The sequence below is a fragment of the Macrosteles quadrilineatus genome, unplaced genomic scaffold (genome assembly GCF_028750875.1).
Source record: "Macrosteles quadrilineatus isolate MER2022 unplaced genomic scaffold, UCM_ALF_1.0 Scaffold_1__1_contigs__length_201487025, whole genome shotgun sequence".
Taxonomy (NCBI): domain Eukaryota; kingdom Metazoa; phylum Arthropoda; class Insecta; order Hemiptera; family Cicadellidae; genus Macrosteles; species Macrosteles quadrilineatus.
This window is the reverse complement of record NW_026542594.1, coordinates 73,757,385-73,776,228: the sequence shown is the minus strand read 5'-3', so window position 1 is coordinate 73,776,228 and position 18,844 is coordinate 73,757,385. Positions and strand designations below refer to the sequence as shown.

At 36.0% G+C, this 18,844-nt stretch overlaps 1 protein-coding gene across 2 annotated transcripts in view; it reads left to right on the top strand.

Annotated features, from left to right (window-relative positions):
- Positions 1 to 8,607, top strand: part of LOC128983597 (methenyltetrahydrofolate synthase domain-containing protein) — a 75,803-nt gene extending 67,196 nt beyond the window's left edge. For both annotated transcript variants that reach the window (XM_054402942.1, XM_054402941.1), the window contains exons 9-10: positions 4,633 to 4,758; positions 7,681 to 8,607. In XM_054402942.1, the coding sequence (XP_054258917.1) occupies positions 4,633 to 4,758; positions 7,681 to 7,854 (300 nt within the window). In that variant the 3' untranslated portion in view covers positions 7,855 to 8,607. The remainder of the gene's footprint in view (positions 1 to 4,632; positions 4,759 to 7,680) is intronic.
- The last annotated feature ends 10,237 nt before the right edge of the window (positions 8,608 to 18,844 follow it).

Sequence of the window (18,844 nt, the reverse complement as noted above, 5' to 3'; positions counted from 1 at the left end):
TCGTTATTTTATTTCCAAAGTAGCGAGGCCATATTTTAATAGCCAAACTCACTATAACCAATCCAGTGAATGCAGGAAAAAGATTTGAATCATAATCGGTAATATAGTTTTCTCGGAGTAGGCAGCGTAAATTTACATTTTGTCGGTACAGACAGAATGACAGAAAGACAGACTGACAGAAATTGAGATGAGACTCGTTAGAGCCTTCATAGCCTAGAAACGTAAAAAAAACCAAAAACTGCATCATTCTACGCAATGGACAGACAAAACTGTAATTTTATTTCTATAGAAGAAGACTACATTTGCACAGTTTCAAGCACTCGACAGAGTTGCTCGACAAGCTGGTATGAATCTGACACCATTGAATCACTGCAAGGGATGCGCGCAGAGGTAGAGGAACATACAGATGACTTCTGAGAATTTCAACTTTCTCGTTTTGCAATGTGCCGTTATAGCCTTACTTGGAAGAGGGGGATTTTTGGACCACGAATGAGTTTGTTATGTTTAGTTTTAAATAAATCCGACCTGAATATAAAATAGCAAATGCAAGTCCGCAGTAACAAAAACATTTATTTTTACGCAATTAACTTATAGTGCAGCCTAGCCCTAATTTGTCAGTGTCAATGAAATAGTGCAATATCAAGGACAACCAAACTTGGATATACAACCATGTTTATTCCTAAGGTTCCTTTTTGGTACTCACCAACAAGGATCAACCGTAATTGTTTTCAGTCAGAAAGTGTCCTGAGTTTCCAGAAAATTGTAACTTATTACATTTTAAAAATTAAGGGTAAATTAAACGTTTCGGTTCTGGTTTTGGAGCGAATCCAAGTTCTTGCAGTGACTAATACTTCAAAGGAAGGAAGGTGGGAAGATTTTCATACTGCTAATAGCCTTCTTTGAATTCAGCGTGAAAAATACTGGGCAATTTCTATAGTTTGGGCCATTTAGGGGAACCAAACAAATTTTTAAAAACTCTTCTATCTCATCATTTCAGTAAACTATGATATTATTATTTGAATAGAATTTAAATGTCAAGAAAAAAAATACCGTAAATTATTATTTTTGGGATAAAATTACATTGACCAAGGAATACTCTCAAAGTGTAGTGTAGTGATAAAGTTTCCCGAACAAAGCTCGGTCCCCAGCTACTTGTTGTCAAACAACGCAATAATGTACGTTATTTCATAAAATTTTTACCTGAGAAATTTACAAATGGAAAATGCATTTCTCGTAAGTGTAAGCAAATCTTTAAATGATAGGATTTGTAATGATACGATCTTAAAACGAGAAATTCAGTATTCTTATTCAAAACACCAAACACCCGCCACTGGATCAAAATATGCCCGCACGGCGCAACCCGGCACGGTAGGAAGCCCCTCTCGTACAATTTAAATTACTCACATAAGCCAAAAATTAAAAAATATGATTTAGAACATTTTACTTTTTGTATACAGAATCCACTGTTTTTAAACTTACCTGACCAAAAAATAAAATAAAGTAGTGGCCGACAAAAAAAGTTCCGTGGAAATTTGCCATGTCACGTTTCATAAAACATTTAAAATAATCGACTTTATTTGAATATTTAAAATGAAAAGTACCGGGAGACCGAGCCGTGGCTCAGTATGTTTATTTCGATTGTAAAAGATGTATAAAGGAAACTCGTGTTTTCTTTATAACTAATTTCGGCTTTTATTGTTTAAGTTTCGGTGGAATTTTAATTTACTATGATGTAACTTTAAATGGACAATGCAACACATTAATTTATTTTAATCTTACACATTTCTTTTATTGTAAATAAATCATAGAAATTTAAAAAAATAAATCATAGAAATTTAAAAAAATAAAAGTAGTATTTTTTTAAATACGTCCCTAATGAAGGAATTAATATGCGATCACAGGTTAATACAGTAGCAATCAACTACACAGCATTAAAACAGCACAGTGTATGTAAGGGGTGTGATTTATTTCTTGGTACTAAATTAAGTCATTCTTCAAGTATAAGTAAAACTTCAGCATGGGCATACTCTCTAACGTACTATCATATGATGGATTAGCTGAAGGCAGATAAGTCCGATTCAAGCTTATATTGCTTACTATAAAGATTGTTGTAATACAATTAACTTTAACTAGTGGTCGTCCAGTGGTCTAAAACTCGACCAAAAATATGTAATGTACAGGTTTCAAATGATTTAGGCCTAACACTTTTTTTCCTGTGTGAGTAACTAAGGACTTCTGGATAATTTAAATATGATATTTATATGTTTCTTACTCAGGAACAATGCCGTTCCGGGACACTATATAAATGGACGTTAACGTGATTATAAATTTGCATTTTACATAGTCAAAATACAATAGGTATTGCGCAACCGTGATATGTTAAGTCATTAACCTTGGTTCACTAATAAAAACTACACCGTATGCTTACTCAAACAAAACAAAACTTGCTTACTGTACAGCAATAAATCACGTAAAGAACAAAACAAAAGAAAATGTAGACTAGAAGACTACTGATACCGTAGTCATCCTAGGCTACTACTACATGATGTTTCAGAACAGAAGTATGGTTATAAAAATATTAAATAACTCATAAAACACCATAAAATCATAGTGCTGTACTTAAGTCTTTCTGGTAATAATAACAATGATAAAAATAAGATAAATATAACAATGATGTAAAACACCTCTTATTATTTCTCTTTGCTCTATTCTTTCTTTGGTTTCTCTCCATCCACAAGTTGTCATACTAATCACCCAACGACACAACCACAAAATATTGTAGTGTTGTGACAGCAGACAGGAGCAGACGATTGTCAGTATGTCAGTGTCAGTGCAAGATTGTCAGTCTGTAGGTGCGAGCGTATAGCTTGACCTTGACGCTACTGATCGATATTTCTCCGTTTTGCTTCCATCTTATTTTTGTCAACTGAACTGTAATATTTCAATAATTGGGAACCTACTGCACATAAAAATTACCGTAAATAGTTAAATATATCGTTCATATCGAAATATTAGACTGAAAAACACAGTTCATAAAACATTTTCTTGGGATTTGTGAGGTTATATAATATATAGGCATCATGATGATGCGACTCCAGTTAAGCGAGGTTCTACTGTATTTGCAAGTTAAAGTTACAAATAGAAAACCCATTATGGTTTGTATTCAATGACCGATGTATTATACAAAATAAATTATAACTTATTTTGATATTAATCAGAAGCATTTATTACAGCTTGCAGCACTTATTGGTAGGCCTATATATAAATATCCCAGTTACTATTACTTAAAAAAAAAATAAAACACGAAATTGTGTGGCCATTCAATTCTTATAAACACCGTGTTAAACATTTGACTCTGCAGAATACTGGATGAGAGAGAGAGAGAGAGAGAGAGAGAGATTTGATAAGGAATCTGAAAAGTAAACAAATAATCGTTTCTGGCGTTTTTTATATTGTACCCCCCTCCCCCCCACATTTGCACTCGTGACCACTTTTTGTTGCTTTCTTACCATTCATCCGTCCCAAAATAGAATTCCTGTAATAGTTTGTTTGTAAAATTAAAATTATTATAAAAATCTTTTATCTTTCGAGTGTAGTTTCATGGCTATTCTTATCAGATAGAATAATATCGTTGTCATATGTAATATAAATAGTTACTCCTTCGCGTTACGCAATTGCGTAAAAAAACAGTTCCCGTATCTCGGACAAGATTTCCGGTCCGTGGAAACACTGTAAATATTGTACTAGGATATAAAATATTGTATAAAGGAGAAGTTGACTAAAATTTCAACTGAAGGTAAAAAAAAAATAAAATAACTTAAAATATGAGATGATGAACGGGTAGGATCAAGATTCAACCAATTATAATTAATTAATATTCGACGATCCTTATTAGAGGTGCATCATATTTATTTGGAGTATGAACATGTTTAAACATTAACACGTAGTTAATCACTATCCCAACACAAATAGTAACAAGGAGTAAACGAAGGTTACAGACCGCTGGGTGTTACCGCTACAAAGTAGGGTAGGGTGCCGTACTTGGCTACACTACTCCACGATAGAACACACGATGAGACAGTCTCCGCATTGGTATTGCAGTTACGCTTATCGACACAGGCAGCAGCACCGGTTTGCTGTTTTCATACGTATAAAGTGCACGGGAAGCCATACCTGACTGGCTTATGGGAGAGCTGACTGGCTTTCGGGCGGGTGACTGCCACACCGAGTAAATTACCAGCGCACTGACTGCCAAACCGGGTGGGCACAAAAGTATATATATATATAAATCTATATATATATATATACATATATAAAAAATTTAACGAATGGTGTTTTTGGCCTCTGGGGACATCAAAATAAAAAAGTCAATTGGTCCCGGATCTAGGTCTTACCATGCCACCTACGGTAATAGCTTACTTCCCTATAGGGAAATTCACTAAAATAACAATATATATTCTTTTACGAGGATTTTTTGTGTTTGATTTTAGTGACACATGTTTAACATAGCGTTGTACTTTCAAAATAGCTAACCTGATAATTTTGTTTTGAATCTAATTTAAAATGTGCATAATAGTATTGCAAACAAATCAAATCACTTGAAAGTTGAATAGATACTTTGGTTACCTATAGGTGAGCAACATTGACTCCACAGTGAGGGTACGGGATTTGAAGAATGCTCTCATAGAGAAGGGTGTGAAGCCTCATGATATCACCTGGAAAGGACATAGAGGTGTTGCCTATCTTCATTTTGCCAAGGTACTAATAGTCTCAATAATAGTTAAATAGCCCTCAATGTATTCTAAATATAATTTTATTCTTATATAGGAACCAAGCTTTTAATGGATAATATGTAATTAATTGAGTGGTTCAGTAAAATATATGTTGTGTTTCTAATATCAAGGCCATTTATAATTTCTTCTAAATAGTCTGGTAATTTTCTATAAAATCAATGTTCTGTTTGTGTAATTGATTATTGGAAAGATTTACCTTTTATCCATAACCTAATGGGTAATTCCAATCAAGGTTTTCCGCCCGAACATAAATAAGGTTTTCATATAAATCTAACAAAACACCAAAGTTAAATGGGGTAGCGGATTTTTATCCCCTTGGAATTTTACCCCCTGGGCAAACGTGACGTCACAAACCAGGGGGTAAAATTCCGGCCGCGAACTTTTGAGTTTCGCGACATCAGCTCGATGGATTAAACGCGGAATTAAACGTATATTTTCACGGTTGTGAATTTAATCAGAACACATCAAATTATAAAAACCTAGAGTGTACGGCCCGGATTTTTACCCCCGAAATTTTACCCCCGGAATTCTACCCCCCAGATTTTTACCCCCGGAATTTTACCCCCTGGTCAGATATATAAATTAGTGAGAATGATTAATTATCTTCATTCTGTTTTAATTTAATAGTAAACATTTTATTATTAAGTAGCCTATATTAATTTATTTGTAACATTAACTAATCGAACAGGTTTTTAATTTTAATTTTGAGATTCTAGTATTAGGATTCGATCTTTGAAGCCAACAGTTGGTTAATATGACGTATAAAAAATCAACTGAATGATAATTGTTTCGAACATTTCTTTACAAAAAAATAAATAAAGATAGGCTATTAAATCATGAAATGTTTACAATTAATTAAAAACAGAAATAAGAAAATCAATCATTTAATTTCTAAAATCGGTCAGGGGTAAAATTCCGGGGGGTAAAAATACGGGGGTAAAATTCTGTTTTTTTTTTTCGCTAATCTAATTAATCACGCTCTGGCTATTTTCATTAGACTTCAAACCCGTGGGGGTAAAATTTCGGCCGCTAACAAGGTTAATATGACGTATAAACAATCAACTGAATGATAATTGTTTTGAACATTTCTTTACAAAAAAATAAATAAAGATAGGCTATTAAATAATGAAATGTTTACAATTAATTAAAAACAGAAATAAGAAAATCAATCATTAAATTCTAAAATCGGCCAGGGGTAAAATTCCGGGGGGTAAAAATCCAGGGGTAAAAATACGGGGGTAAAATTCAGTTTTTTTTTTCGCTAATCTAATTAATCACGCTCTGGCTATTTTCATTAGACTTCTAAATCCGCGGGGGTAAAATTCCGGCCGCTAACAAACTTTTGGCCACTCAGGTTACTACGTCATAGTGACGTCAGCTTTGCCCAGGGAGTAAAATTCCAGGGGGATAAAATTCCGGCGACCCAGTTAAATTAATAGCAGCAGTGAATTTTTAAATTAAAAACAAGAACTGCATACTCATTGAATTTAGATATAGAAATGTTATTCATTAGCCAGACAGTTAGTTGTCAGTACAGAGATCAATAGACAAAGAAGAATATTGTTTCATCTCTTAAATAATTCTATGCACCTTACTGTTTAGCACACATCTTACAGGATCACAGGCTCCTTGATGTAAGAATTCCTTGAGATTGAGAGTTGAACTGATGTGATATTATGCCTAAAATGGCAACCATAGTAACTTAGATTTTCAACAAGCAGAATATTTCATTTACTCACCATTAAAACTAGACTCATAAAAAATAAATTTATTTGAAATCATCCATTTACAATGAATGAATAAAACAATGTTCTGTCCATATACCAGCAGTCGCTGTGATATGAACAGTATTTTCAGCTAGACAGGTTGGCAACGTCAGTTTCCAATGCACCAGCCAATTTTTTTTTTTTCATGAAGTTGGCTTATTCTTGTAACATGCATGGATACCTGTATGTGAATTGAAGGGTTAGGTTGGGCATATGCTGAGAAGTAGGCGACATACCACACTCAGCACAACACACAGCAGAAAACTGCCCCGTTATCCTCACGGAGGCGCGCAAGCTGAGGCACTGGCGAGTATGTTTGTGGCACACACTTGGGCCGGCATATCAGTTTGTAGCAAAGATTTTACGCCTCAGGTGCAAGATGGTAACAAACGAGCGTCTAATTGAGTTGGTGCCAGAACTGTCTGTGCCTTATATGTTAACCACAATCATACAAAACTTGTTTTCCCATCTTTTGTGTTCATTCTTAGCTACTAGCAATCCGTTAAAAAATATGTTAAGCGTACTGTCATTTAATTAGGAAAGGAATTAAAGTTCCATATCAGACTTAGAGGAGTCACTATTGTTGTCAATCTTGGCGACTGCTTAGTCTGCTTGTCTTGTTCCTTGCATGCATTGTGTCAACTGTGTCAAAAGTCAAAGTCAAAGTATTTATTTGCACATAACATTTATGGGTTACAGCAGGTAACATCAAACTGGTGCATCGTCATTACATTTCTAAAAACAAACAATACAACTAACTATGACACAAATAAACATATCTAGCTGCTTTACATGGTTCGGTAATTTATTGTACATTCTTTTACCCAGCTCAAAAGTTGAATTAATTGTCCTTTGATAGTTACATTGGTCAGTTCTTAAATAATTTTTTTGCCTAGTAAAGTAGTTATGAACAGAGCTATTAGTTTGAAACTGTTTTAAATTAGTTCTAATGTACATTAAGCAATCCAATATAAACAAAGAGGGAACAGTCATTACTTTAAGTTTCTTAAAAAGTGGTTTGCAATGGGTCCTACGATTAACATTGATGTCTCAGCATACGTCCAGCGTTACTGTGAAAAGATAGTTGTTATACTAATATATTAACATTAAGCTTTTGTTAGTTGAAGACCCAGCCAGAAAATCCACCAGGAGTAGATGACGTCATTGCTTCTTTGCAAGGATTGAAAGTCAAGTGCAGATCTGAGGAACAGGAAGAGGCCAAGGAATCACTATTGTCTTTTGAAGTTGCTCAAACGAGCTCAAGAGTTGAAGATGCAGGAATCACTTCTGTTTAAGTTTTCTTCAAGACTGTTCTAGTATTCATCCAAAAAGGTTTTTTTTTGATACTCAGGTTTTAGTATCACTGGAAAAATGTTTTTGTTTGTTATGCTTTTTGTTATCTTATGTTTTTTTTATGTTTATATAAACAGTCTGATGATTGTATTTTTTAGTAGTCATATTTTATGATCAATGATGATGAAGCATACTAATTATGTTCAAGTATTTTAAGTGCATTGTTTCAACTTAAAACACTAGTCATTTACCAAAGATAGTCTTTTTTAGGATTCTAATATCTTAAAACTATATCTCAATATAATAATTACTGTTTTATTATGATACTTTTCTTACACCATGGAAACTTTTATAAAATCGATACATTCATAAGAATGTCAATAAGGCATCGTTAAGTTACATTGTTTACTTTTCTTATTACAAATCACCTTATAGGGATGATCTCTTAAGTCAATCTTAAGATGGTCTCTTAAGTCTCCTAGTCAATGTGGTGGGTAATACCCACCACACCTAGTCCTTGGCACCTTGGCTGAAAACTTTTGGACCTGAAAAAAACCTTGACTGAATTGTTACAAAGTTTACAGTACCTGTTTTTGAAGTACAAATTTTAGTTTTACTGCCAGTTATCTATTCTTACAGAAGTATTTTACAGGTTTTTGTTCTATAACTTGTCAAAATATTTAAGACAGCTGCATGACAATGAAGTTTAGTATTTTTATAATGGTTTTGTTATTTGTAATAAAAAAAAAAATTTTACATGTGGTTTTTTTGTTCAATATTGGTTTACGTAATGTTCTTCACTCATTTATTTAAGAGATATGATGTATTTTAAAATGTAACAACCAAGACCTACATGCTTCTTCTCAAAGTAAGCAAGCTGTACCCTTAAAAAATCATTGCATTTAAAAGTCAAAGCGTTTAAGTTTAGACTCATCAGTTAAAATTTATTGTGTGCATGTGCATGCATGGAGCTAGAACCCCTAAAATTCCGGGGAAATGACTAATCATTGACTTTGAATTAATTGTTTAAACTTTAATAGGTACCGGTTAGGTATTAGTCCAGTAAATATGTAAAAAAAAAATACGGGGTCGCTGTGCAAAAGGCCAGGTAGTTTTGATTTTTGGATATGTTGTTAGTGATGGGTCCACCCTCGAGGTGCCACTTGTTAACGAAATACCAAAAATGTGACCATTCCTATGGGTTTTCTCTCTATCTCGCTAACGGTTGGTTTTACTGAAAATATTACTTTATTAAATCAAAGGAGGATAAATTTGTGACAGTTTAAGCACAACACCACCGTATATAATAGCCGAAATACAGACCTTCAAAATAAAATGAACTAAAATCAATTTAGTCCAAGAAAAACTAAAAAAAAAACAGACACAGGGATGGTAAAATAATGCAAGAAAACATGTTATGGTTTATTTTGTAGTGTTGGGTGTGCAGAGTTACATACTAAAAGTTGGCCAAAATCGGTCCATGGAACCCCCTAAAATCATGATAAAAAATGGCGGCTTTCCCCAACATAGGGCAAATTTTGAAAAAAGGTTTCCACGTGAATTTGTTATGCACATCTTTTGAGAAATTTACTTGGGACCACCGCTGATATTTATTGGGTGGTTAGTACTTTTCACTTGGGAACACGTTTTCAGCCACCATTATGGTTATCTCTTCTCAGGTTTGGGTCAGTACTTCAGGGGATATAAACGGTTCCATTTGATGTGACATGTTATAGGTGGTTATAGGAGTATTTTTTCCCATTGTTCTGAATCACCTCCGACAGAGAATAGCATGTGCTGGTGCAACATCCCCTGAAATACTGACCAATCTGGGAGGAGGGAAAATTTTGCTTAGATTTATGACAGGCCACTAATGGTACTCATATCGAGTTATACTAAGTTTCTAATAAAACTTAAGCTTTAAATACATATTTAAAACATATAACATAGTCTCTTATTTGGTATCAGCATTTGCCTTTAAAATGTTTCAGTTTTTTTTCGGACACCCGGTATTGTGGCAATATTCCAAATCATGATTAATACAGAATGTTGTGATTATTCAAACCAACAGTTGGTGAAAGTAAACATCTGCTTTTAAATTATATTTATTTGTAAACATTGTAGTTCCAAAAGTCTGACATTGGACCCCATAAAACCCTCTGGGGCGGAGCCCTTTTGACGGATCTGCTCCAAACTTCACACAACCATCCTTCAATAATGCCTGAAAACTTCATTACAATCTGTCGAGCGGTTTTGGAGTCCATAAGGTACGTACATACATACATAGTTCCTCTTTTAGAATTTCCCTATAGGGAAGTAACGGGTGACTGCCGGGAACCGGACGAATTTGCAACAGCTGTTACATTGTTGCTACACGTGCTAGGGAGATTGAGGTTATGTCATTGTTTTGAGTCAGCATTACCATTTTAGTCACGATGGATCAGTGGTCAGTTCAGCATCGTGTTTTTGCATATGACACATTTATTAAAAATGGCGAATCCGTTATCAAAACACAGCGTATCTTCCGGCGCCACTTTAATATTGCGCGAAATGAAACGGTTCCAAGCCGGAATACATTGCTAAGATGGGTGCACAAGTTAAGAACAACAGGAACAGTATCAAAGAAAAAGCCACCCGGTCCAGCAAGAACAGTGAGAACACCAGACAACATCGCCACAGTGAGAACTGCTTTGATGAGGAGTCCGGGTCGCTCTGCACGAAGACACGCACAAGAGCTACGCATGAAGCGTGATTCTGTCAGAATAATTTTAAAATCAGATTTGAAATTTCATCCCTACAAAATACAGGTGGTACAGCAACTGAAAGAGAGGCACTATGGACAAAGAGAAGATTTCGCAGTACGTATGCAGGTGTTGTTTACTGATAATCCTGATGTAATGATGTTAGTGAGCGACGAAGCTCACTTCCACTTTAACAGTTCAGTGAACAAACAAAACTTACAATATTGGGCTCCTGAAAATCCATGTAACTTTCATGAAAAACCACTCCACTCTCCAAAAGTAACGGTTTGGTGTGCTGTAGGCCACTTTTTTGATAATTGGTCCGTATTTTTTTTGAGGAAAATGGAGTCACAGTGACAGTGAATTCTGCACGCTATGTTCACATGTTGGAACATATCTCAAGCCACAACTTCGGAGGCAAGGAATAAACGTGAAAAATGTTTACTTCCAACAAGATGGGGCCACAGCGCATACTGCCGCTGCATCGATGCGAGTTGTGAAGAAGATGTTCCCTGGCAAGTTGATTTCACGTTTTGGTGACGTGCCGTGGCCGCCGAGTCACCAGATTTGTCGCCCTGTGACTATTTCTTATGGGGGTATTTGAAAGCACGTGTCTATGTTCACAAACCACGAACATTATTGCAGCTAAAAGATGCAATCACCGAAGAGGTGAATTTCATTGGACAAGACATGGTTGATGAGAGTGCGTAATGATTTTCTCCAGAGGTTGGAAACCTGTATCCAGGTTAACGGCCATCACATGCATGATATCATCTTTAAGAAATAAACCCAAACTAGGATAAAAGGTTCCATAAAACATATGTTTTTTGAAATGGTTTGTTTTCACCAATATATATTCAACAATTAAATAATTTTACTATATAAAATAAGGTTGTACTATTCATTTAAAAAACGTCCGGTTCCCGGCAGTCACCCTTTAGCTATTACCGTAGGTGGCACAGTAAGACCTAGGCTCGGGACCGATTTAGCATTTTGATGTCCCCAGAGGCCAAAAACACCATTCGTTCAAATTTGTATATAAGTATATATACAGGGTGTAAATTAAGTCTGGCACACATTTTTTATCTTTTTTTCTATAGTAGATAGAAGAAATCAATTTGCGGGAATGATTAATAACAAATGTTAGGCACTTTTTAAAAATTTTGAAAATAAAAATTCCCTTAAGGGCAAGGGGGGGTGGGGGGTAACTAAAAATTTTCAAATGACAACCCCCATCTTGTGACCCCTCATTTTAAAGGTCATTGGAAGACAAATCCAAAGATGTGTCTAAAAAAATTTTTTTTGCACCCTATCCAAGATGGCGGTTTAAAATGTACTTAGGGTTGAATGGGTAAATTAGGTATGGCACACATTTCTTATCTTTTTTACTCTTTGTAGATAGAAGGAATTAATTTGCGGGACTGAGTAAGAACAAATGTTTGGCACTTTTTCATAATTTTGAAAAAAATATCCCCTTAAGGGTAAGGTGGGGGTGGGGGGTAACTAAAATTTTTCAAATGACAACCCTCATCTTGTGACCACTCATTTTCAAGGTATTTGGAAGACAAATTTAACGATGTGTCTGAAAAAAATTTTTTTGCATCCTGTCCAAGATGGCGGCTTTAAATGTGCTTGGGGTTAAACGGGTGGGGTCTGGTACACAATTTTATCTTTTTTGCCATTAATAGATAGAACTTATCCACTCGTGGGACTGAGCCAAAATTAGGCACCTTTTTAATTATTTGAAAAAATCCCCTAAGGGTAAGGGGGGGAGGGCAACTAACAATTTTCAAATGACAACACCCATCTTGTGACCTCTCATTTTAAAGGTATTTGAGAGACCAATTTAACAATGTGTCTAAAAATGTTTTTTAAGCACCCTATCCAATATGGCGGCTTAAAATGTGCTGAGGGTTGAACAAGTAAATTAAGTCTGGAAACACATTTTTTTTTACCAAAAATAAAGTTATAATAGATTTGATAGTTTATATCAGAAAAACTTGGACAATAGGACGAACTGCAATTAACAAACTTATGTAGCTCTTATCACTTAGTAAATAAATCTGATAATTGAGATTCCAGGTTTGGACGTTGCACTCACTTGGAATTCCTATCCTCTTTCTTAAGACTGCAGGCTAATCAGGTAACAATCTTATCAGTTTTTCCTTATTCCCCTTCAGTCTGTGTAGGTAGTTTCTTTGGAGTAGTCGTAAGTACATCTTTTATTATTTTTATTTTAACATGGCGTTGTTAACAACAAAACAGAAGATAGAAATACTTGTCATTGTTGGCTATGGAGATAAAAAACGGACTCAACTTGAAGCGTGTGATATTTTTAACAACTTGTACCCTGATCGCCAAATTAATCGAGCTACAGTATCTAAGATATGTAATAAGTTTGCTGAAACGGGGGATGTTGCAAGTAAACCAAGAAGTGGTAGGCCAAAATCTGTACTTACTGAAGAAACTAGACTGAATATACTTCTTAGCGTTGAAGAAAATCATCACACATCGACACGTAGGATTGGAAATGACTTTGGGATAAGTCACATGTCGGTCCACAAAGCCCTTAAAGCCGAGAAGTTTCATCCTTTTAAGGTTCAGTTAATTCATGAATTGAACGAGGACGATTTTGACCGCAGGATTGAATTCTGTGAACTCATGATGCAACGGTGTACTTTGGATCCAATGTTCAAAAATAGAATTGTATTTTCAGATGAGGCTTCATTTAGTCTTCATGGCCACGTGAACAGACAAAACTATAGGTATTGGTCTCCTGAAAATCCGCATTGGGCTCAAGAATGCCATACTCAAAATCCCCAAAAAGTCAATGTTTGGGCAGGCATTGTCGGGACCAAATTAATAGGGCCATTCGTGATCGAAGGAAATCTAAACGGAAACCGTGTAACGGGTATGATCAGATTTTTCTTATTTACTAGAATCAAAAATCAAAATACCTCTTAACTACATGAATGACTGATAGCGCGCTCTACTATGCGACTTAATTCAAAACTCGGCCACTAGGGGTCAGCACTCTACGGGGCAAAACGTCTAGTGGACGAGTCCAAAGCCTGGGTACGGGGGAGTAGCGTATGGGGTGAGAGACTAAAGACCTAAGAGAAGGAGAAGACAGATGAGAGGAGCTTGGTGTTGAGTGAGGGTGTACAGAGTTAGTCACTGGATGTTAGTTTAATTTGGATCATCAGGACAGGCTAGTTAGTGACGTGTTGCCCTGTGCTAACTATTTTCTCAATAAATACTCATTACTCAACACAACTTGTCTTATTACTGCTACCGGTCTTGACAACTACGAGGGTGTGGTAAAGGTAGTCGTGAAGCCGAGGAACAAGATGGCGATAGGCCTACAGGTCGACTGAACTGTACTGGACTACAACGACGGAAATCGAGGAGCAAGATGATGACACCGGTGATACAGGTGACCGATTGAATTGGACCACAACTACAACGACAGGTGATTGACTGAACTGGACTACAACTTCAACGACGGAGATCGAGTAAAGACGAAGTACTGTAACCTACGTAGCGACGCGACGAAGCGCCAGGGGACTAAGGGAGTCGTCCGACCGGAGCTTCGACGCAGGAAGCGGCATTAAGCTAAGTGTTAAATTATAAGAATTCAATAGATTAATAAGAATTAGGCCTACATAACATAATAAATAAATAATAATAAAAAGACACCGTAACAACCGTTATCTGGAGTTACTGCGAGAGTCGATAGTACCTGCCATTGCCCATGAGTTTCCTCCGGAAGACGAAGAAAATGTTGTCAACGAGAACATTTGGTTTCAGCAAGATGGCGCACCACCTCACTATAATGCTGAAGTCCGAAATTACTTGGACGAAGTTTTTCCAGATCGTTGGATAGGGAGGCGGGGAGCTATTGAATGGCCTGCCAGATCACCCGACTTGACGCCGTTAGACTACTTTTTGTGGGGCCACCTAAAAAGTAGAGTATTTGTTAACCGCCCAGAAAACATCCAGGATCTCACAGCAAGAATAATAATGGAAGCACGATCTATTAATGAAGAAACGCTGTCCAGGGTGGTTAACGAATTTTACAATCGGTTGGGGCTCTGTCAAGTTTCTCTTGGGCATCAGTTTGAGCATTTGTGAATATTAACAAGTACGTAAAGTTGATTATTGGAATTACATTTATTATTTAGTTTAGGAATTCTATTAATTTTGATTGCTATTATGTTTTTGTTGTAGTATTATTGTAATTATTTGGTATTCTATTTTATTGTAATTATTTGGTATTATATTTTATTGTATTGGTAATCAATTTTTACACTATCAAACATTAGAGTATAAAGGAAAAAAGGTGTTCATTCACCCGTTCAACGCTAAGTACATTTTAAGCCACCATATTAGACAGGATGCAAAAAAAAAAACATTTTCAGACACATTGTTAAATTTGCCTTCCAAATACCTTTAAAATGAGGGGTCACAAGATGGGGGTTGTCTTTTGAAAATTTTTAGTTACCCCCCCCCCCCCTTACCCTTAGGGGATTTTTTCAAATAAATAAAAAGGTGCCTAATATTGGCTCAGTCACACAAGTGGATAAGTTCTATCTATTAATGGCAAAAAAGATAAAATTGTGTTCCAGACCCCACCCGTTTAACCCCAAGCACATTTAAAGCCGCCATCTTGGACAGGATGCAAAAAAAAATATTTCAGACACATCGTTAAATTTGTCTTCCAAATACCTTGAAAATGAGTGGTCACAAGATGGGGGTTATCATTTGAAAATTTTTAGTTACCCCCCACCCCCACCTTACCCTTAAGGGGATATTTTTTTCAAAATTATGAAAAAGTGCCAAACATTTGTTCTTACTCAGTCCCGCAAATTAATTCCTTCTATCTACAAAGAGTAAAAAAGATAAGAAATGTGTGCCATACCTAATTTACCCATTCAACCCTAAGTACATTTTAAACCGCCATCTTGGATAGGGTGCAAAAAAGATTTTTTTAGACACATCTTTGGATTTGTCTTCCAATGACCTTTAAAATGAGGGGTCACAAGATGGGGGTTGTCATTTGAAAATTTTTAGTTACCCCCCACCCCCCCTTGCCCTTAAGGGAATTTTTATTTTCAAAATTTGTAAAAAGTGCCTTACATTTGTTATTAATCATTCCCGCAAATTGATTTCTTCTATCTACTATAGAAAAAAAGATAAAAAATGTGTGCCAGACTTAATTTACACCCTGTATATATATAAGTATATACGTCCGTGAACTTGAGTAATCTTTGTCCGATTTTGATGAAATTTGGTTTAAAGGTGTAAGGCCAGCATGATCGAACCATTGTAACGGGGTTTTACCGGGGGGGGGGGGGGGGTTAATGGGGTAAAATATGGTTTTTCTCATTTTTTACCTCCAAGACACAAAATTTCTCAATTTCTCTCTAGACCTTTTTAAAGAGCTGAAAAAAAAAACAAAGAATTTAGTATATCAATGTGTTTTTGTAAGGTTATTGGTAATGGAGAAAATTCAAAAAATTGTAAATTTAAAATTCCCATGTTATTTTTATGGAGAATATCGTAAGTTTGCTTGTTTATCGATATATTTTGCTCAATCTTAGCAATTTATTTATTTTATACTAAGCTATTAAAATTTTACTAAAAAACACACTTAAATAGATTCCTTGTAGCAGCAAATCTAGGTACTCGTTAAACCTAATGATATTTAAATATATTGAAAAACAATTCAGGCAAATGGAAATTCGCTTAGTTGACAGGTTTGCTGCGGCGGGGGTATTATATATATAGATTAATGCTGTGAAATTTATATAACCCTCTAAGCGCCCAACAAAGACGCCTTGCTGTCAAGCTGTTTTTTATTGATTTGCAGGATTTTATTAATAACTACCTAGAGCCTATTTAAATGTAAGAAACTATATGTTGTATACCATTTTGTTCACAAGTTCATGGGCTATAATAGTTCTAGGCCTACAACTATTTGAAGATAGCCACTTTGTCTGGAATTTTATGTAGAATACAGAATATATATAAACATAACTACAGTTAAGTCCCGATTATCCACGGGATTGACTGGCGTGAATACCGTGGATAATCGAATTTCGCGGATAAGCCGAAAAATTTCTGGTAATGGTTAAACAAAGGTCTAACGGTACGTCCAGAGTGCACGCCCATTCAGATTCAGATTTTGGTGGCAGGAATGGCACTTGCATTCAAATGGAAGTGGCTGTAGTGGCCCGTGCACAGGCACCTGCTTACCGGAATGAATTCTTCATTCTTGTTTCAGATTCCGATACAGATTTTGCTCGTACGCATACTATTTAATTAAATAAATTTTGTTTTATAGTAAAACTAGCAGTTACCCGGCGCGCGTTGCTGCGCTTAACAACTATTATTTTAAATGGTTATTTATTCTTTAAAAATAAATGGTCATTTATTCTTTAGTGATAACAGTGTGTGGCGTCAAATTAGCCACATCTGTGATGCCTTTGGTCTATACTTAATTTAATATTTATTATGTTACAGCTGTTGCTAGATTGTTTTTGTTAAACATTTTCAGTTTTGACTATGTTATGATTCAACACACTAATTCATTCGTTTGTAAATAAAACTTATAAAATATTCGTTCATATAGTGGTGATATTATTTCATTCAGATTAAACATCGCTATATATTGGTGACCCTGAACAACGACAACAAGAAGTACGACATTCCTTCCTCAATATTACTAATGTCGCTAGAAGAAATCGAAGTTCAATTGGCGAATCTACGAGAGCAACAAAATGAACTCTCAACCAACGTTCAGCAACGCAACGACCCTGTATCAGTAATGTATTAATGTATCAGTTAATCGAGTTGCAGTAAAGCTTCCACCATTCTGGGCCGATCGACCTAGTCTATGGTTTGCTCAGGTAGATTCACAGTTCGCCATCTCAGGCATCACAAGCGATGACACTCGGTTCCACTACATCATTTCTCAGCTTGAAACACGTTATGCAGGAGAAGTAGAGGACATCATCACACATCCGCCTGCAACAAATCGTTACGTGGTACTTAGTTCGAAGCTTATTGAAAGGCTGTCTACTAGTGAAGAAGAATGCGTTCGCCAGTTGATAAGCGACGAAGATATCGTAGATCGCAAACCATCACAGTTCTTACGCCATCAAGTACTCTGATCGGTCCAGCCCAACTACAGGACATCATCCTTTGAGCACTCTGGCTACGTCGTCTCCCTGTTAACGTTCATGCGATTATCACAGCTCAAAATGAACTTCCACTTGATAAACTTGCAGAAAAAGCCTATAAAGTCATCGAAGTTTCTCAAGAACACAACAAGTATCAGTAAATTCTACAAAAACTCGTGAACACACACAGTCTAATGATGACCTCACTGCTGCTTTTGAGAGACTGACGCAAAGGATTGACGCACTTGAAGTATCCCTCCTGCACAATCATTCGACCAATCATGACAAGAAAACATAAAAAAACGTTAATAAAGATCAGCACAGATCTACAAGCCATATCTGCTGGTATCATGCTAAATTTGATGAGCATGCGTCAAAATGTATTTCTCCTTGCTCTTACATGGGAAACTCCAAGGACGGCCAGTAACAGCGGCGGCTGACTGTCAAGCTCCCAGCCGCAGAATCTTTGTCTCGGATCAAAAGTCGAATCTCCGGTTCTTGATCGACACCGGCTCTGACGTATCATGTTATCCCAAACGTCTTCTACGAGACTGTCGCACATCTAAAGACTTTGAACTAAGTGCCACCAACGGTAGTACTATCAAGACTTACGGAACCTTTTCTATAACATTGGCCCAAGGCCTTCGCCGTAGTTTTGCATGGCAGTTCACAGTTGCAGATGTCAGTGTTCCAATCATTGGCTCAGACTTCCTCAGTTACTACCATTTGCTTCCCGACTATCAAAGTCAAAGTCAAAGTCAAATAAACTTTATTCGTATGAATACATAGCAGCATCAGAATAGAGTCACATATAACTAAAAATCACATACTTTAACTTTTACCACTTTTGTGACTTTTGTCGATTGTTGCGTCTTCACGATGCCACAACTGGACTTATTACAGGAGGACAAAAATAAAAATAGAACATTTTACTTAATTGCCAGTGGATAAACAGTGTTTTTTTTGTTTTTTCATTAGGTGTATAACAGGTATGTACAGCTGTCCGTGTGAAAAACATGCTTTTTCCTACAGTTACCTAACAATGTACATGTTCTCTCACTGATTTT